The 21,515-nt window shown below is 38.0% G+C and overlaps 1 protein-coding gene across 1 annotated transcript in view; it reads left to right on the top strand.

The window, feature by feature from the left end:
- The window catches only part of CDH2 (cadherin 2), a 187,513-nt gene extending 166,403 nt beyond the window's left edge, over positions 1-21,110 (top strand). The window contains exons 11-16 of the mRNA XM_089517220.1: positions 1,757-1,899; positions 6,950-7,183; positions 7,643-7,876; positions 9,597-9,736; positions 14,727-14,891; positions 19,196-21,110. Of these exons, the coding sequence (XP_089373346.1) occupies positions 1,757-1,899; positions 6,950-7,183; positions 7,643-7,876; positions 9,597-9,736; positions 14,727-14,891; positions 19,196-19,402 (1,123 nt within the window). The 3' untranslated portion in view covers positions 19,403-21,110. The remainder of the gene's footprint in view (positions 1-1,756; positions 1,900-6,949; positions 7,184-7,642; positions 7,877-9,596; positions 9,737-14,726; positions 14,892-19,195) is intronic.
- The last annotated feature ends 405 nt before the right edge of the window (positions 21,111-21,515 follow it).

Below are 21,515 nucleotides of genomic sequence, written 5' to 3'. Positions count from 1 at the left end.
TTTTCCCCCAAGATGTCCGTCTTACCCTTCTGTTTGTCTATTATCTGTGAGAACCATCTACCTTTACTTCCACCCACAGCTTGGAAAAGTTACTTTTTGTTCAGAAAGGGTTTGCTTTTGCCTTTCACTGAGAGCGACACAGTGTAATTTGCCCCAGGTCACCCAGTGGGTTTCCAGGGTGAGGGCAGAACTTGGAAAAGTTACTTTTTTGACTACCATTGTCAGAATCCACCAGCCAGCATAGCCACTACAGTTAGTATTATCACTGTGATAGTCCAAAAAAGTAATTATCCCATGCTTTACTCCCATCAGGAAAATCCACTGGGCAACTCACTCTTTCTTTCAGACTTAGAGAAAGGCAAAGGCAAACCACCTCAGAACAATTTTTTTAAAAAAAAAATCTTCCATAAGTTCACCTTAGGGTTGCCATAATTCAGAAATAACTTGAGCCTCCACAACAATAACAACTGCCCTCACCCCACACTGAGTCCTGGTTCGTTAGCATTTCCCACACAGTCACTATGAAGTGTAAAAAGTGAAATTTCCCTGCTATATTTATCCCAGCTTCTGCTTGTGTAGTAACACAGTTAGTATGATGTTTGCAAATGGCATGGCCCAAAGTGCTTCATTTTCACTGCAAGGGCCCCTGTGTTGTCTTGGGCCTGGATGGCATAGCTAGCTCAAAATGGATTAGCTTTAAATAGACGAAGCATCCTGCTAATTAATCTGCCTTCTGTCTAAAATCTGCTTGAATATCTCATACCTAACTGGGTTGAAATTCTAGGACAGATACGTGAATGTCCTCATTATCTCCAGCCATCCCTAACAGCTGTTTAGTTTGTATAGCTGAACACTTCCACCTTTCATAGAAAGCTGTACAAGGGTTTTTAAAGGGAGCCTTTCCATTTCCCGGCCCCTACCAATGAAATATCTCTTGTGTGACTTACCTTTTATTTCACAAGGCAAGAGAGTAAGAGGTGGAAGCAGCCCTGGCTACAGGAAAGAATACCATCATGTCATTAGTTCATCAGATCAAAGAATATTTCAGTAAAGTAATAATTATGGGATTATTATTAAATTATGGGATATAGATGTGTGTTCATGCTCCCATTCATTGAAGGAGAAACCTGCACATGTTTATAATTACAAAGAAGCATAGTTTAAGCATACTAAATATTCTCTTCTTCTTTCTTTTAGGCCATTTTTATTTAATATCCTTGCTTTATCCTTCCTCCAGATTCTAGCTCTACCTGTCCTTGCCAGGAACATTGATTCCCATTAACTTCTTAAATCATTACACTGTCTGAGTGGCATCCAGTCTGAATGGGTTTCTGTGGTGAAAGGAGTTCTCATCACCTTTAAATACTACCCTAAAAGTAGTATTTCTTTTAAAACAGACCTGGGTAGTGTTCTACATGGTACCCACACGTTCAAAACTACAGAAAATTATGCATTTTAATAACACATTGTGCTTATTTTTCAAGCAGTGATATAACACTGCTTGAAAACAGTAATGTAAAAGAGTTATATAATGCTTATACAACAAGACTTTTAAATATTCTACAGCATTTACCCAATGCATGTGACTAAGAATGCAGAAAAAAACAGATTCTATTCAGCAGCTTTTTGTAGACGATCTGGTAACTGTGCACATGTTGGGATCAGTATGTTATGTCTTAGTTCTCTCTTTTGTGTTGCCTTACTTTTATAAAGCACACTGGGAGTCAACCCAACATTTTATATTAAAATTTTACAGGTACTCAAAACTCTCAGATTCTGCAAACTGGCTGAAGATTGATCCCATAAATGGTCAGATAACAACAATTGGTGTTTTGGACAGAGAGTCACCACATGTCAAACATAACATGTATAATGCTACTTTCCTTGCCTCAGATAATGGTATGTATCTAATGTCAAAGGTTTGTCATTTGCTTGTTTGAGTTTCATTTTTCACCAAAGAAACATATTCTGCCATGATCAAGAAATCTGAGATGTGACATATATTGTCACCAGATACAGAAAAATAGTTTTTAAAATAGGGGGAGCACTACATCACATTTACACTTAAATAGCCAGTGCACATTTATACTTAAAATGCCAGTGTCACTGTGCAACTGATACAATTAATAGTAATTTTATTTAAATTGTGAGTAAACTGTCAGCACAACTGCTGGGGTCCAACAACCACTGTCAGCAACTCAAACGAGTCCTGGGGTTAAATCAGACCCTTGTAGCAGAGCTGGCAGTTTCCAGAAGCTGCGTGACTCCAAAGTCCAATTGGGATGACAACAACTGGATGTCTTCCAGGAACTGCAGCAATGCAGGAACCTCCAGGGACACACAGCAAACCGATGCTGTAGATTCTTCTGATAAACCACCAGAGAAACAAAGTCCCCAAAGTGCTCTTTATTCACAGTGCTATAATACAAAACCAGATCTCTAAAACTCCAAAACATACCAATCCAACTCCTACTTCAAACCCACAAGCTATCCCTTGCAACCCCTGGGTTTATATAGTCTCCAGACAATGTGGTCTCCCAAACCCAGTGAGTTCAGGTGTGTAACCATGTCATGTGTCTCCTGTGCAATCTAGACACATGGTTTCATCATCCATGGCTACGTGCACTTGAACACTGAAGTGTCCTTGAGCCAATGAGCTTCAGCTGTGCTGATCAGCCTTGTCACTCTGCTGAATGCTCATGGCCAAACACACAGACATCAAGCATTTCCCTGTGTGCTGTGTTTTAACCCTTCAAATCCCTGACATAAACACATGGATTAAATGTTGCTGTTGACTGTTCCATTTTTTGTTGTGTGTTTTTACAACATGAGGGAGGGATGGGGATCTTGGAATTTTTAATGTGTTTCTCTTAACTGTATCTTGTTTTACTGCTGTAATCCGCTTGGATTCCTCAAGATTAAGTGGAATACAAATTGTTGTTGTTGTTGTTGTTGTTGTTGTTGTTGTAGTTTTCAAGGTTTTTTAAAAAATAAAATCATTTGTGTTATCGCAGAGCTATCAGCGGCAATTCCCACCACCATCAGCAACATTTGATTCCCACTCAGAGAGTGGGTATTTTAAAAAATCCACAATACATAATCAATAAAAAATAGTCTTGAACAGTATGATTGTATACTTGTGGTTTGTATTGTGTTCCTTCACCATTGCTCTGCCTCACTACTTGTAGAGGGCCAGAAGCAGGGTGGGTGGGGGGGTGAGACATTCCTTACAGCTTCATTAAAATTGTCAAAAATAGTGTTTCTTTAAAAGAAAAAAAAAAGACGAGTGGGGTTGCATTTACACTGTACAAATAATGTTTGACACCACTTTAAGTGCTGTAGCTCCATCCTTGGTATTTGTAGTTTTACAAAGTTTTTAGCCTTCTCTGTCAAAGAGTGCTGGTGCCTCACAAAACTACAAATCCCAGGATTCTGTAGGAAGGAACCATTTATTTATCATGTAGATGCACCCTGGAGCTTATTTTAAAGACACAGAAGAAATGTGTATGTTGATTGGCCAGATTGCCTAGTTTCATGAGAATCCACTAAGGTGTCAACAGCCTTTTGCAGTATGTGGAGATGACACAAAGAGATACTAACCTGTAATAAACAACACTCTCATGTTCAAGAGCAGTAGTCCAGAAAAGCAGATTGAAAACAGGATGTTTATTATACAGTAAAAAACAGAATCTTACTTTAATGTTTTTCAGATACTACAACAAAAAGAGTGATACATTCTCAGGGAGAAATATTTTAGGAAAAAAAGACAACTCAGGGGTCATACTACTCAGTGTCTACTACCTTTCCCAGAGGCCATCTTCTTTCATTAAGCTCTGTGGTTTCCACCTTTGCCAAGATGTGCTCTCTGAAAGAAAAAAAGCGAGAGACAAAAATCATGAGATAATTTTTTTTCACATTCACAACACATTGAAAATACCCACGTACTGTATCTTCTTCATTATAAGAAATCCAAATTAGTGTAGGGTAAGGGTGCTACTCTCAACAGTGCTTAACTTAAAATGTTGCTCCCCTTTGGTTGAGAAGCTTATCTCAGAGCAAACAACTATACATATTAAGGGATAGGAATGGTTGCCCCTTGCCAGCAGTCCCAGTCATATGGCTTACCCAAAGCAGGATAGCTTGTTATTCAGGTGAATGAGGAGGCTCTGCCACCCCCCACTTCATGTTTGGAGCAACAGCAGTAGTAGCAACATGTGGAAGACTATGTTAAACAGTCATTTTTTCGCTTAACTCCATTTACAGTATTTTGAAAAATCATGAATAATCATAATCTAGTTATATACTAAATAAAGATTCTTGTATCCAGAATCACTTATTAAAACATTTGTATCCAGAATCACTTGTTAAAACACTGCATGCTCAGTGTTTTAACTGGGTCTTTAATACTGAAAATGTCTTCATCTTTTAGGCAATATCTATGTAATCATTGCCCAGCTCACACGCTCTACTGTATATACCCAAATATACATTGATCTCATGTATAAGTCAAGCACAGGTTTGGGGGCCAAAATTACAGATTTTTATATGACCGCTGGATAAGTCAAGGGTAAAATTAGCAGCATACAATGATGTAAAGGATGAAGCAAAGAAAAACTATACCAAAGAATTTACAAAATTTCGGCAGGCATAACTGTTTATGCTCAACCTAAAGGCTGGGTGGATGAGAGAGTAAAGGGTGTTAGTACTTCTTTTAGGTGCTCCAAGGAGGGATTAAGCTCTCAGTTTTCATCAAGGGTGTGTTTTTTTTGTTTTTTTAATAGAAAAGTTTATTGAGTTTAAAAAAAAGACAAACATACATAAAGCAAATCATATAAAACATCAAATATTGTGTACATAGTCATTGAACCTACCAACATACCAACATCATAGAGAAGTTACCTAATATAATAATATCTTTCCTCTAAACTGGAGACTCTGAAACCATCTCACTATACTCATCCTCCTCTGACCCTCTACAGCAGATTCCCTTTCTTATCTCTCTCACTCAATTACCTAACCTCCCATTCTACCTATCTTTTCCTTAACTACTTACTTAGTAAGAGTAAGGGTGGTTTATTTTTTGATAGGAATTAAAGTACAGCACTCACATTTACCTGTAGATAAGTTCAGCCAGGTTTTGGGGGTCATTTTTGGATTAAAATTTCTAGACTTATGCATGAGTATATGCAGTATTTCCTTTTTATAATTATAAAATTTAATGAGCATGTTCAATATAAAAATGTAATGAATGCATTGGTTCTTCTCTCAGATTGTCAGTATTACAACCTGAGTGCTGCCCTTCCAGCACCAATTTGAAAATATTTCTTGCATGTATAAGTGATTATTTGTTTGCTTGTTTGCTTTCGTTAGTTTTGCATTGTTATTCTGGGGGCCTGTCCCTTGCTCTCCCATTCTTAGAGGGATCTAAAATCCATTACACCCTTACATTCACCTGTAGGAGCCACACTCTAAGGAACCCTGCTCTAGTTAATTTTACCTTGGGGGAGTCTAGTGGTGCTAGAAATATATTTCTAGTAAGCAAAAGCTATTCCTTTGTAGGAAGCATAAGGACTGAAACAGAAAAGTACCTCAAGTGCTCTTGAGCAGAGTGATTAAACACCCTTAAAGATCATATCAAATTGACTAACCAAACTTTCAAAGATTTGAAATGCATTCTTAAGCATAATGTTCTTGGTATTTGGAACAGCAGTGCCTGGAGACTTCAGAATCCTACTCTTGACTCCTGTAAAACATACTGGTTTACAGTGAAGCAAAAAATGTTTGGATTTGTATTTTTAAAAGGTTAAGATTGTTTTAATATGTGTAATTCTATTCTTAAATATTTATTCATGAGCATACTTTTCTCACTTGTTCCATTTCTTTGTTTATTAACTTGGAATAGGACAGTATTGAATCCTTTCAGATGAACATTTTGAGTACAAAACTGAGGCATTTGGGGTCTCCAAAACACTCAGATGTTTATCTTCTGCTCATCATTGCTATAATAGCAGCTGCTTCTGCACCAGTTTTAGGATGTTCACTGCTCAGTGACTCTTTAAATTTGAATGATTCCAGAAATCATGGTGAACATCTATAATAATAATAACTTTATAACGGCCATTTGGCCAGCAATGGTGAGCATCTGATGATGTCATAGCATTAAGATTGTCATGCAACAAAGTCACTTATGAATGAATGAAAATTTATATATCGCTATTCCTACATAGATCACAGCGGTTTACAACATAAAATGAAACAATAACAACATATATCCCCAACAGTGCAGACTTTGCTCGATATAGACCGGCACTTTGTGCTGGCCTGTGGGCAGAGTTATGGCACAGTGTCTGCATGCTGGACGCCCTAACCCTGCCCCCAGGGCACCAGTTTGGTGCTGAATCCACATGATGCAGCACCGAAGGGGTGTCATAAAGGTGCACCGCCATGGCTATGGCACTCCTTGGAGGGCGCAAACAGGAGCGGATTTTTGCAGCTCTTTTTTGCGCTCTCCACAGGCCGGATCGGGGCCATGGCTTGATGTGGCCGCCGCCCCGATCCAGCCAGTAAAGGGGCGGTCTGTATAGCCCCTCAGTTCAGATAACATTTCCTCTATGTCTTCTGAAAGACAGTTCAAAGTGAGTTCCCTGCCCATGCTTTGAGTGGATGCACATGAATGCACACATGGAAAATTGTTGCTACAAAATCACATTTTGCAGTGTGGTGGAATATTTTGCAAGTAACATCTCCCTTCCTTCTTTTCAAGTTTCAGCTTCCAATTTATTTTAGTATTTTAGTTATTCTTTAAAGTAAAAAAGAAATGTTTAATAATTAGCTCGTATTATCTTCATTTACATATCCACTTGTAATTTGTGTGCTTACATTAATGCATTAAGATCTGTAGTTCCTTTTGTACAATAAAAGATTGTATTACTGTCCCTTGCCCTTTAAGGAATCCCACCAATGAGTGGCACTGGTACACTTCAGATATATCTGCTTGACATCAATGATAACGCTCCCCGAGTGGATCCTCAAGAAGCTACAACCTGTGAAACATTACAACCCAATGCTACAAACATCACAGCAATAGATGATGACATTGATCCCAATGCCGGACCATTCGCCTTTGAGCTGCCAAATACTCCACCCAGCGTTAAGAAAAACTGGACTATTATTCGTATTAGTGGTAATATGCTTTTTTAAAAAATAAACAACTGTTTCCATCTTTGTGTAGTTATTTATTCAATAGCTACATCACTATCTGCGGTAACCAACATTTTAGAGTAAATGGAAATAAAGAAGGCTGGATTAAATTAAATACAGTTTGGCTGTGTAATGCCAAACTGTATTGATTCAGTTTTGTTTCCACTCATCTCACAAATTTAAATAATTCAGATAGTAAGGTGATTTCTGACATCAGGGAGTTTGACTCAAGGGGCTGGAATAAACATTTATCTGGATTCTTTACAAGCTTGTAACTTAATGGAAATTTGAGCATCACTCTCTTTGTAATACAAGTAATATATCTGTGATACATCCTCAAGTGGCATGAGGTACAAGCTCTGAAAGTAATCCTTGAACAATTTTTTCCAGTTGTTTCATAGCTACATAAGCAAAGTATATACTTGGTTTTTTTTTCATTTAGGTGATCGTGCTCAGCTGGCCTTAAAAATCAAATTCCTTGAGGCTGGAATCTATGACGTTCCAATAATAATAACAGATTCTGGAAATCCTCCCATGTCCAGCACTTCTATTCTGAAGGTGAAGGTCTGCCAATGTGATTTAAATGGAGACTGTACAGATGCAGACAGGATTGTAGGTGCAGGACTGGGTACAGGTGCCATCATTGCAATTCTCCTCTGCATCATCATATTACTGAGTAAGTAATTTTTGCAGTGGTATATATAGTGGTGTCACCTCAAAATAGGCACCTAAAGGCATATATTTCAAAATATATGCTTACAAAAGGATGGGTTCTTGCTTTGTGAGTAGGGGAGTAATGACAGATTGTATGGGGACAATAGAGCATGCAACGCCCCCCCCCCCCCATGGCAAACTCACAACCCACTTTAAGGACATATTCTGGTATAAATGTTCTCCTTTTGTTCACCTACTTCTCCCTTTCTGTCACACACTGATGCAAGCAGGAGAGATGGCCTCTGACATCTTCAAGGAGAGGGAAAGTCTGTCATCTATTTTTCATCACAACTGTGCTCAGAGGGTGGGTGGGCAACAAGTAAAATCAAATTCAAACAATAAATCAAAAACAGCAAATGCACACCAGGCATTTAGATCCCTTCAGAGCAGCCTTATATTTTCCTTCTTGTTGCCTTGAATCCTATAAAGGGAGAAAGGCAGCATATAAATTAAATAAAGAAATAAAGAAATTTGTCCAACGATGAACATTGGCTGTACATTAGGGGAAAAAAACAGCTTCATTTATATACCACTTCATACTGAACTAACAGTGTCTAAGCAGTTTACAACTATAAGCTAATTGCCCCCAACAATCTGGGTAATCATTTTAGGGACCTTGGAAGGATTGAAGCCTGAGTCAAACTTGAGCCCTCTTGCTGGTATTGAACTCGTAACCTTATGGTTTTGAGTGAGTGGCTGCAGTGCAGGCATTTAACCACTGTGCTACCAGGGCTTCTAGAAGAAAAGTTTGGTGAAACAGGAAGAATTTAATTGAATGATGGGTGAGAATCATATGACTCCAAATGTTAGACTGCAACTCCCATCATTCCTCACGACTGGCTGTGCTTGGTAGGGCTATGTGGGTTTGCAGTTTAGTAATACACTGCTGTAATGAGTTTCATTAGAAGGGCTATTTGATTCCCAGGCACTGGTTTAAAACCATAAAGAGTTTAAAAAATGAGCCCCCTCACTGCAAGATTGCAGGATAAAAGGCAGCACTCTAGACATGTCTTCTCTGAGCACTCCACCTGGGTTTATTCCTAAATAGAATATCTTGAGGATAGTTTAAAAATAGGAGGGTCTATACAGGAACCAGTGTTGGTCACGTGAAAGCATTATAGGCCATACATGCAGCACCATTATTTGAGATTGGAAGTAAAACTTCTTTGCAATTCTATATTTGTTGTATGTTTTTTTTTTTCATTTTCTGTTGCTGATTTGTTCCTTTTTTGTATCGTTTTATGTAATTTACTGCTTAATTGTAATGCTTTTATTTTTTTGACTGTGACCCATCCAAGAGCACTAATGTGTTCAAAGCACAGGGGGAAAAACAAAACAAAAAGTAAGGGTGGGACAACTGCTTTTATGGCCACTATAGCATGACTTTTCTGCTAAAGAAATGCTGGCTAGTTGGTTAACCTATTGTAAACAATCTCTTTGTGGCTTCATTCTGCATGTTCCCTTTACAGTAGACAGGATTCCGAATTTTGCATCTTGCTTCTGATCATTTAGACTTTACAAAAATGTTGCAAACAGCCCTTCCCCCACCCCTAATATCTCTGCTTGTGTCGTTGAAACACACGTAGGAAGTAATAATGACCAAATCAGACTTAATATTTAATGGTAATGTGACAAGGAGCTAATGTTCTCTGCCTTCCTTTGTTCTAATCCATCTCATATAGTTCTAGTGCTTATGTTTGTGGTTTGGATGAAGCGTCGTGATAAGGAGCGTCAAGCCAAACAGTTGCTCATTGATCCTGAAGATGATGTAAGGGATAATATCTTGAAGTATGATGAAGAAGGTGGTGGAGAAGAAGACCAGGTGAGAAATGCCTTCTTACCAATGAGTAACACACACTAAGAAAACAACAAAGCAGCGTAAGCTTCATTCCATTAGATTGTTTCTCATACCTAATGGTATGAAGTTTTAAAATGTCCTAGCAATGGTACTGTGGCTGCTCGAAGAGATGGCAGTTTTTTCTCTGTAAGGAAAAGAACAAGCATATTGATTCCTTCCAGTAGCTTAGCCCACCCTTCTTGCAAACACTTTTTGGAGGCAGGCATAATCATTAAATAACAATTAAAGTTGACTGCGAAACACATGGGAGTACTAAATGGGGATAATAAGTTCAGTCCACCTCGTATCCTTTGCTAGTATAATCAAAAGCGAAGGTGCTTGTTTTCAGAGATGGTAAAGAGTCATAAAAGCCACATGGGAAGATGGTCACTAGGAGGAATAATGCATTTTGCCTTCAAATTGAGGCTTCTGTTAGCACTTAGCATAATACATGTGCTGAATGAAAAATCAGAAAGTGAGTCACAGCAGTGGGAAAAAGCAAAGTTTGCCTTCCATTCACTTCTTTATCGTTGAACATATGTAGCAGATTGCATGGGTACGCAATAATTTGCAACAAACAGTAGTGGACAGTGCATGATGTTTGGCCCATACTAAAATCATTTTTCAGGTTTTGGTTTCAAAACAGATGTTCAGTCTAGTTTTGTAGGGTAAGTATGTCAGACCTAGTACTGGAAGTGTCAAGACAGTTTTTGGTGCAGCCATGCTGGACACATGATTACCGGAGTAGTCTTCAGACAATGCTGGCTCTTTGGCGTAGTAACAGAGATGAGTACCGCCCCCTACAGTCTGTTACGACTAGAGAGTCATGTCAAGGGAAAACCTTTACCTTTAAGTTTCAAGAGCATAGCATTGATATCTGTAGTCTCTCAAAGCCAATTAGCAGAAACTTTATCAAATACATTAGTAGAATGTTTATTACTAGAAATTTATCACACTAAATCTTATTCTTAAAAAACTCTGATGCTTGAGCAGTGTAGGTATGCAGATGTTCAGTGCTCAAGCTTTAAAAGCAAAACAGCCACAGCCATTCAACATGAAAGCAGTGGGCTGTGCCATCTCTCCTTTTCTTGCCAGCAGAGGGCATCTTTCACAACAACAAGAGCAGCTGCTTCTGCAACAGCAAGAGAAAGAGACTAGGTAGGGTGATGAACAGTGTTGTGGGTAAAGAGAGGTGTAGGGAGGTCAGAAAATCTGTGTGTAGGACTGACTGTGTATCTGTTTCAATGAATGTGTGTTCATTTGTACATATGTATATTTGCATGGTGGGGAGAGCTGTGTCTGTGTATGGATGGATGTGAATGAAATATGAAGGGCTGTACATACACATGAGGTTGATGGGAAAGCTCTCCCTTTGAAATACCCTTACAACTTCAAGATGCATACTGATGCGCTGTAGGTTTCTTGAACCTGTAGGTTCAAGAAAGTGTTTTGGAATTTATTCTCATGGAAGTGCGTAAAGTGTGTAAAGCAGTCTTGTAGGAAAAGCAACTTGAGTTGTTCAACTAGATCAGTGTCAGACTTCAATCCTTCAGGTCTATCAGTTCCATCTTGTTCATTTTCTGATTACCAGCACCTAGAGCTTTACACTTAATATTTTATGGAGAAAAAATAAAATGTAAAAAGCAAAACACAAATTTGTAAATCATTGAAATACCAGGCACTGGTATTTGCTATAGAACATGCGGTTGTAGAATTCTGATTTTGGTTTATGTTTTCTGAGTACTAAAAATCTTTAAAGATACTGATTTATTTAGTTGGGGGTTTTAAGGTACACAGAATGGAAATATTTCTGTTTACAGTAACTTGGGTCAAAACACTGCAGAAATGATTCAGTTTGAGACCACTTTAACTGCCCTGGCTCAGTGCTAGGGAATTTTGGGAACTGTGGTTTATTGTGCCACCAGAGCTCTCTCTGAAAGAGAAAGCTAAATGCCTCACACAACTACAATTCCCAGGATTCCCTAGCCATGAGCCAGGGCAGTTAAAGCAGTTTCAGAGTGGATTATTTCTGCAGTGTGTTTTGTACCTTAACCTCTAGATAAGTAACCTTGCAACTGTAAGCAGAAGATGAACATTTATTTTATCATAGAATCATAGAGTTGGAAGAGACCACAAGAGCCATCTAGTTCAACCCCCTGCTATGCAGCAAATCTTAATTAAAGCATCCCCGACAAATGGTCATCCAGCCTCTGTTTAAAGACCTCCAAGGATCCGAGGGAGTGTGTTCCACTGTCGAACAGCCCTTACTGCACCTTTGCTAATACAGTCTTCCAAAAGCATTAGGCCTGACCCAGCAAGAAGGTTTACTAACACAAACAGAGCAATCAAACAAAACCTGTAGCTTCTGTGGCACACTAAGGTTATGTCTTCAAAGCGCTTAATTACTGTGTATTTTAACAGCACAACATAATTCCTAATTTTTTCTTCTTTAAAGGAGATCAGTTCTCTGAAATTTATTGAAATTTTCTGATATGTTGAGCAGCCATATACAGTCGGCCCTTCTTATTCACGGATTTTTTATACACGGATTCAAGCATACACGGTTTGAAAATGTTCAAAAAAGTATAAATTTCAATTGTCAAAACTTGATTTTCCATTTTTTATAAGGGCCACCATTTTGCTATGTCATTATATCCAATGGGACTTGAGCATACACGGATTTTGTTATACACGGGAGATCTTGGAACCAAACCCCAGCGTATAACAAGGCTCCACTGTAATTATTCCCAAAAATTACTTTTGCAGCTAGATTCTATTCTTATTCAGATGTAAGTTCTACTGAATTCAGTATGATTCACCTCCAAGTAAATGTATATAAGATTTCAGCCACATGTATTCTTGGTAGGATGAGATATTTGAATGACATGTGTTAATTTATTCCAACCCTCTCAAGTAGAGAAGTGTAAACAATGTCAGGTGGACAAAATATGAAGTGATATTCTGGCAAACCTTTGCATGTTTTTAGAGAGTTATTACCTGAAGAATTAGATATACTTACTCTGTGAGATTAGTGTGAAGTTTGAATAATCCTTAGCTTATTAGACTATCAACATTTAATTTTCCTTTAAACATAGAATACGAGGTGTTTTTCATATAGGATCCTCATTTGCACTCACATGAATGAAAATGTTTCTGCAATGATCTTGTCACTCATTATTTAAGATGTTTTCAGACATGCTTACAGTTTGTAACTTCAGTTTGTGCCATCTAAATAAATTAGAATGTAAAGCTGGCTAATATATTCTCCCTTGTCTGAAAGCTAAAAGTAGTTCCCAGTTCAAGCTGTGACTTTCCAGCTTGTTTTCCATTTGCTTGAAAAGAAGAGTGAAGTGACTGCATGTGGGTGTATGCTTGTTCATATCTCAGCTTGTTTAAGAAGAGATTTGATCATTGGAACATGGCCAATATAGTCTAATTATGGACGTTTCCAAGAATCTAATTAGAAATGTAGCAGTGCTATCACAGAAGAAATAGTGCACAGCACTTGTAGGGATTTCAACAAGTTTTTCAGTAACCTCTAGGCAAACCAGTATACAAAACTCAACATAAACAAGGCTCCACAAGGAAACCATTAGGATCACTTGTGAAAAGGGAAGATATCTCTTATTCTCCCATCTACCTGGAAGACTTCAGGTTTCTTTTAACTGCCTTCAGTTCCCCTGTAACATTTGACTTGGCAAAACCAACCAACCAACCAAAAGGCTTCTAGGCAGAATATGCGTTGCCTAAGCAGCACAAAGCTAAATTCAAGGCATGACCCAGTGATATTATCTGAATTAAAGCCATTTTATGCAATTTTTGTGTTTAGAAAATTGCATCATTCTGCTTATATTTATTATAAAGCATTTATCTAGATCAGAGATGGGCCATTGCATGGGGGTCACAGGCTAATTTTCAGGACCCACACAAACAGCTTATGGGTGCCCAAATACCTCTTGTTTTCTCTTCAGTCCTTCTCAATATGGTGACAAGAAGCTACACATCACTTGGAGAGGGCCATTTTGAGAGAGATTGCACAGCAAAATGGAGGTATTTGTGGATAATATGGGGTTCTGAGCTGACTGGATATAGTGTGTGTGTGTGGGGGGGGGGTTCACGTGTTTTTACATGCTTGGTGGATTTCTGCATGGTCTGGGGGGCAAAAATTGCCTGAGAATTGTACCAGTTGTTTTGCTTTCTTTAAAAATGGGGGGAAGTGTTGTTGAGGGACTCATTTGAGAGATTGATGAGAAGCTTCAGAGGCCAGAAAAGTGAAGTCAGGGACTGTATGGAGGCTGTCATTTGCCCATACTTTATAAAGGACCATATGAAACCTTATTAAGGCACGTACAAAAGTCAGGATGAGCACATCCATGACTATCCACATGGTTGGACTCACTTTGATAGTGTTCTGTTGCATTTGTATCTGGTTTTTCTGGGGGGGGGGGGGAGCTTCCAGGAAAGCCTGGCCTCGTCTATGATCTTATACCTATAAACATTCAAATTGTCTTAAATCTTTCACCCTTACAAACACATGGGTTTGCTGTTCTTTGAAGATTTATACAAGTCTGTTGAATTTGTCCTTGTTTATGTCCCAAAATGAGAATGTCTGGGATTTTATTTAAGTTTAGATACAAAGGGTGTCATATTGTCAACTTTCTGCATATTGTAAATCATCACTCTCCTAGGCAAATTGTTTAGTCACAGATGAATGCTACTTCTAAATCTGTTTCACAGTGAAAAAAGGATGAGGTGTACCACAAAGCAGCCAACTGGAATAGCATTGTAAATAAAGAGAGGGGTGCTGTAGAAACAATAAACATTTTTATTTCACTCTGAATAGGATGCAAGATAATTAAAGAAACATCCTGAATTGGTTTTATACTTTTCAGTCTATCTTATTTTAGAGAAATGGGAAATTTTCCCATTTTAATTTGATTTGATTTTTGTATTACTTATTTTGTATTACTTATAGGACTATGATTTAAGTCAGCTCCAACAGCCTGATACTATAGAGCCAGATGCCATCAAACCTGTTGGAATAAGACGGCTTGATGAAAGACCTATCCACGCAGAACCTCAGTATCCAGTCAGATCAGCGGCTCCTCATCCTGGTGACATTGGAGACTTCATTAATGAGGTAAAGTGGGTGTCAGAGAAGTAGAAGGATGGGGGGGGGATTCATTTTAGCAACTGCATGAAGCCATCTGTGGAGATGATGAACAAGTTTTACATCCAAAGAATATCAATTTTTAAATTTTCTTATACAATTAAAAATTATCTGGGATGATAGACATAAATATGGCTTTTTTTAAGCACAGGAAAACTTAATTAAATCATTCAAATAGAAAAGGGAAATGCATCAGTTAACTTTTGTGGATTGGTATTAATTAGATCCATAATATGTTACCAGTGTTAACCACAATATCGCCAAGAGGGATTATTCACATAATAAATATACTAACATAGTGATAGTTTTGCCTAAATTTATGTATTCTAATTCTAATAAGAGAAGTGCATTTTGATTTTCCTTGCACATAACCTTTTGACTCTCCAAAATAGCAGAAATTCAATACCACTAATAAGACTGAAAGGGTTCCATCAAATAAGATTAGAGAGAGGGCAGCAAAATTAATGCCATTGAGATTTAAGTGCCTTTGTGCATTAAAACATGCCCAGGATATATGTCTGCAGAGGCAACACAATGTAGGATTACCAGTGTTTCCCATCCTTTTTCTGCTGCTTTTACCAATGGCCAAATGTTATGATGTGTGTAAATGCCTACTTTAATGGGATTCAAAGAGGTAGGCTTTTATTTCTACTTTGTGTACATCATACTGGAAATTATAAAAATATTGAACAGAAGAGGAGAATTGAATATAAATTAAAATATAATAATGTAAACTACAGTCAGCTCTTTGTGTCCATGGATACTTTATCCACAGATTCAACCATTCTCACTTTGAATATATATACACACACACACACACACACACACACACACACACACACACGTGTGTGTGTGTGTGTGTGTGTGTGTGTGTGTGTGTGTGTGTATTCCAAAAAGTAAAATTGATTTTGCTACTTTATGTACTACTATGCTATTGTATTTAATGGGAGCATGCACAGGCTTTGGTATCCATGAGAGGTCCTAAAACCAAATCCAGCAGATACCAAGAGCTTGCTTTACTTAACTATTGTAGTAATAGATAGTGCTCTATATTTCTTAGTTAATATGGGGGTGATGGCTAGTCTACATGTAAGTGTATGCCTGCACAATTCACATCTGTTTGCATCTATTCACATCTGTTTGCATCTGTGCCGAAAATGCTCAGCCCTCCAAATTTATGTGAAGCAGGTGGACAGCCAGACATGCGACATCATGCATTTCTGTGGATAATAATAACCACAAAGCCTTTTTCTGTGGAGTTTGAGTTTGTGGGGGGCACAAAAGCCCAAACCATTGTGAATTGCATGTGGCTGGATCTCATTCTGTTCAACTGGAATGAGGAGTATTTTAATCATGTAGACTAGCCCTGAGTAACATATAGAACAGGATAAGAAGTGAAGCATAAATAAAAGCAAAATTCTGTGGGGAAATTGTGTAGTTGGTCTTCAGTTGTATTTCTGCCGTGCATTGGCGAAGCTAGTATGCACAAAAAGCATTTGCAAAAAACCATGCATCATACAAAATGGTGGGAAAATCCACCTTCCTGGGAACAGGACATTTCATCTCTGGAGCGTATTTGCTTCTGTTATTATCTGGACTTGGGAATCTATAGGCCATATCCCAGAAATTTTGAAGATACTGAAGATGGCTCTATGGTCCATCTGTTGTCAATCCCTTCCAGACCACCTTGGCCTGTTTTTGTTTGTTGTTGTTGTTGTTGTTGTTGTTTTTCTGTTAATGGTTAAATAAAGGGGCAACATTGCTACCTGCCAAACTGTAGAACCTGAGTTGTTTCAAAGAGATAGGGACTGTTATCATAGTGCACAAGTCTCTGTTTCAGTATTTTTTTTTCTTTAAAAAGGGATCAGGTCACAAGCAATATTAAATATCTGTATCTAAGATCCTAACATTCCTAGCCAGAGTGGATGATACTAGACCATGTAGCCGAATATTGCATACTACTAGAAGGTGGCTTCCAACCTATTATGCCAAAGGCAGAACCGTCTATTCTACCAGTTCCTCACAAACTGCAATAAACTACAAACAAAGAATAAGTGCTCAGTTTATCTGTGTTTGCAAAGCAAATAACTTTATATGTTTCAAGAGAATGTTTGTAATGAGTGGGATTTGGACATACACTTTCTACCTGCCAGACTACAAATGAGATAGTCCAGTGATCTTGCCAGCATTTTTCTGATCCTGAGGGCTCAGAATATGAATCACACACAGTAGCAACGTTAAATCAGTCAAATCAAATCAATTGTATTTTATTTAGTAGCTACAATTTTGCATGTAAGCATAACATTTATAGCCTTTACCTTGTGCTGAAGGTTGTTTTGGTTACAACAAACTAAAAAAGTTGTTTCACTTGAAGACTATTCCTCTTCAAAGGTTGTTTTATATTTTAGCAGTCAAATCATATCTAAAAATTAGGCTGTCCTTTTGTAGTGTTCCAAGATGAACATTTGGGTACCAAATTAAGCTATTTAGGGTATGAAATGGACAAATACTTAGCATTGCTGTAAATGCAGATTTTTACATGATTTTAGCCATGCCATTCTGCCTGTATAAAACTGCCTTTAAGGACCTCTTCTGCAGCAAACAGTTTGCACATTAAGTGCAGCCTCTGGAACATTGAATTTTTCAGTGCAGTTTTATCCTGTAAACTCAGTGGCACCAGTAGTTTTATATCATCCACTGCCAACTAGGAGAATCTTCACTCCTAGCTTGAAAAGATTTAAAGATTGCTCACTCCATTCCTGATGTAGATGATTGACGCAGAACAGCACATTTGCTGCTTTAGAAAGGATACATCTCTTTGCTAAAGCCTTAAACTACTATCCCAGAGCCAGGTACACAAGCTACCCTTACTGATAGTCTTAGAAGCAGAATTGAAATGACAGCTTGCACTCTAGGACAGCACTGCAGCATATATTTACAAGGCTGCTGTAATGTTTGCTAACAGGAAGCATCTGGGAGGTGGAAAGAATGGATATTATTCCCTATTTTATGTACATCAAACTGGTATAAGATGCATTTGTGGCTGGATTTCAAAACAAGTATGTTAGGGATGGGTAGGTAGATTGGTTGGTTGGTTTCATTTGTAGCTGAGGTTTTCTTTTAGGTTTGGCCAGCTGACATTTTTAGTCCCTTGTTTATCTATCAGTTTCAGGCAAAGGAAATAACCAAAGTTATATTTAATAAAGCTGTTCATCCTAGCTACTAATACTAAGCTCTGTGCTAACTTAGAATAGGTCTAAAATGAGCTGTTGCTGTTTGTAGCCCAAATGTAATGTTTTTATAGGGTTTCTTTGCCAAGGCTGTTCCTGATTTACAGTCATGCAAAGTGGGTACTTAATCTTACCTGCACAGGTGGAAATCATCTTCCATCTTTAATATATTTCCTTTTCAATATTTACAAGAAGTAGAGGCAAGCAAATGATTGTAGTCCTTCCTACACTTCAGTCGTACCAGGACTCCTGTTGACTTAACCTGCCTCCCTGTGAGTTCATCACACATCTGCTGCTGTTGCTGAATCTGCACAATAGCACTGACCCATCCAAATTTTATTGATGTGCCTGTCATTCTAATATTTGATCACTTCATTTGAATGCCTTGGTGTATTTAGGTAGGCTGCTAAATAGATTCCTTCATTCGGGAAGCGATCGTGCAAGTTTTGTACACTGAGTTTACAATATCTGTTCTCTATATGTAGGATGTTTTAATCAGCTCATTTGAGAGATGAGCACTTTGTACTTTTATTACTAATATAGGCCAGCACATATGTGACTGTATTTGTGTGATCAAAAGCAAGTACAGTCCTTCCTCCGTTCTCACGGACTTAGGATCTGTGTCCCTTGGGAGGTGAACAGAAGGGGTTAAAATGGGGGGCACCTGCAGCACATGCACACACACCCCAGGGGTGCGCTTCCATGCAAGCCAATAGGGCTTGAATATGCATGATTTTCCATTTTTGCAGGCACGTCTGGAACAGATCCCCGCAAAAACAGAGGGAGAATTCTAGCTGCTAAAGGTTATTTCTACTAGTCATATATTTCTTAGGGTTTTGCTCAATTCTCTCGTACAGGGAAGGATTGTCACATTCAGAGAAATGATATTTCACTGTTTGTTTTGGTCTTTATCCAAATGTAATTTCAGTGGTAGAAGTGAGTTGGGGCTAGTTTTCCCATCTTTCCTCTTCATTATGCCCTCTCCAATCAATCAATCAAACAAACTTGATTTCGGCTCTCTCTTTTTTCTCTCTTTTGTCTTAGGGACTTAAAGCAGCAGACAATGACCCTACAGCACCTCCTTATGACTCCCTCCTAGTCTTTGACTATGAGGGGAGTGGTTCCACCGCTGGATCATTGAGTTCCCTCAACTCTTCAAGTAGTGGTGGAGAGCAAGACTATGACTACCTAAACGACTGGGGCCCACGTTTCAAGAAACTTGCTGATATGTATGGGGGAGGCGATGACTGAATGCCAAGGTGGTCGGCGTTGCGTTTGGACAAGTACAAACCTTTCCACTGGTATTCCCAACAAGCATACAGAACCTAGGCTTTAACTTTGTAGTCTACTAGCACAAGTGCTTGCTGAAGGCTTTGGCATAGGCTGCAAACCTGTTTGGGCTCACTGGGAATATCAGTCATCCAATGCTGTTTGGAAAAAAGGAAAACAAACAATTGAGCTCAGTTACACTTGAATTTTACAGTACAGAAGCACTGGGATTTTATGTGCCTTTTTGTACCTTTTTCAGATTGGAATTAGTTTTATGTTTAAGGCTTTAAATGGTACTGATTTATGAAAAGATGAGACAAACCACATTGGGGTGGGGAGAAAGTTCAATCACCACTATGCTTCAACATGCTTTTGTTACATTGCATTGCTTTTATTAAAATAAGGAATTTGAAAAGAAAAAAAAACCTCATGGGGAAATTTTGTTATCGGGGGAGGGTAAGGCCATGAAAAGAATAAAAATGTACAATACTTCTAGTTTTAGATGCTAGGGTTTTTCACTAAAATTCTAAAACTTATGCAGCTGGTTGCAAATAAAAGGAGTTTTCATATCACCAGTTTGTAGCAGAACTGATTTTCTTTTCATACATAGAATGTTAGACACATTTTGGTCTTAATCCATATACACATTTTTAAAGCATTTTCCAATACTTTTTTTCCCACTTCACTGTAAAAAATGGTATGTGTACATAATGTTTTATTGGCATAGTCTATGGAGAAGTGCAAAGACTTCCAAACATGTGTATGTATTATTTGGACTATGGATTCAGGTTTTTGCATGTTTATATCTTTCGTTATGGATAAAGTATTTACAAACAGGTTGCAGACAAGTGACATTGATTCAATTGTTGAGCTGTAGTTAGAGTACTCAAGGTTTGGTTTTTTTTAATTAATTTGTTTTTGTTTTTGTTTTTTATTTGTTTTGGGGAGGGAAAAAAGTTCTTAGCACAAATGTTTTACATAATTTGTACCAAAAAACAAAAAAACAAAAATGAAGACAGAAAGAGAGGGAGAGAAAACTCAAGGGGTAGCCTATTATTAATGGCTCAAGTAATTACACAGTATGTTAAAAAGAGCTTTTAAACCAGAGAGATGTCTGATAACAGCTTTGCCTCTGTATTATGTACCAGAATATAAATGATACACCCCTGACCCCAATGTTCTGAATAAAATGCTAATTTTGGATCTTGTGACTAGATTGAATTTCTTTCACTTGAACAAAATAAATTGGAATTAAAACAGAAAACTGTTTGTAAAACTCCTTCAGAAGACCATTAAAAATTCTTAGTACATGTGTGCACTTGTGTCCCATAATCAATGTTTCACTGCGCATAACCTTTTTCAAGCAGAGATTTGCCATCATTCATCAGAGTAGGACAGGAAGCAGAGACATATGAGCAGATGGGCACTTAGCCATGGTTACAGTTATCATAAAATTAGACCACACCTCTTACAGAATCATAGAATTAGAAGAGACCTCAAGGGTCATACAGACCAACCCCTTGCCATGCAGGAATACAAAATCAAAGCACCCCCGACAGATGGCCATCCAGCCTCTGGAATAAAGCCCATTAGAATAAATGGGAATTTTGCAAATGTACAGGCGTTTTGTGTCAGACATTAAAATCTGAATGTGAATCTGGTTTAGAGACCTCCAGAGGAATGATTTCACTGAAGGAGTGATAAGTTTGTGAATTGATTTATGGCTTCATATTAATTTATTATATTAAAGGATCATGTTCTTTTCTGATCTCCAAATCTGTATTAAATTAATAGAACTTGTGATTTAATAGAACTTAATTTCACCATTTGCTCCTCAGTTCAGGAGAAAACGTGTTCTCTTTAATAGATTGTTTTTATTAATTTGCTTGTTTCTCCACCATCTAATGAATTCATCAAGATCTTCATTAGGCTGAATTACATTTGTATCAGCTGATCACAGAGTACCTGCGAAAATGAAGCCTCCCTTCCTCCCCTTTAATGTACTTTGATCCAAACAGCTAAAGTTCATTGAAAAAAATCTTAGAAGTGGGTTTGGCTTATTTCAGCAAGACTTAACTTACATGTACAGTGTATA

The sequence above is a fragment of the Sceloporus occidentalis genome, unplaced genomic scaffold (assembly GCF_023333645.1).
Source record: "Sceloporus occidentalis isolate IW3139 unplaced genomic scaffold, rSceOcc1.0.p SCAF_3, whole genome shotgun sequence".
In the NCBI taxonomy this organism is placed as follows: domain Eukaryota; kingdom Metazoa; phylum Chordata; class Lepidosauria; order Squamata; family Phrynosomatidae; genus Sceloporus; species Sceloporus occidentalis.
Note: the sequence above shows the minus strand (reverse complement) of the source record. Positions and strands in the feature narration are given on the sequence as shown.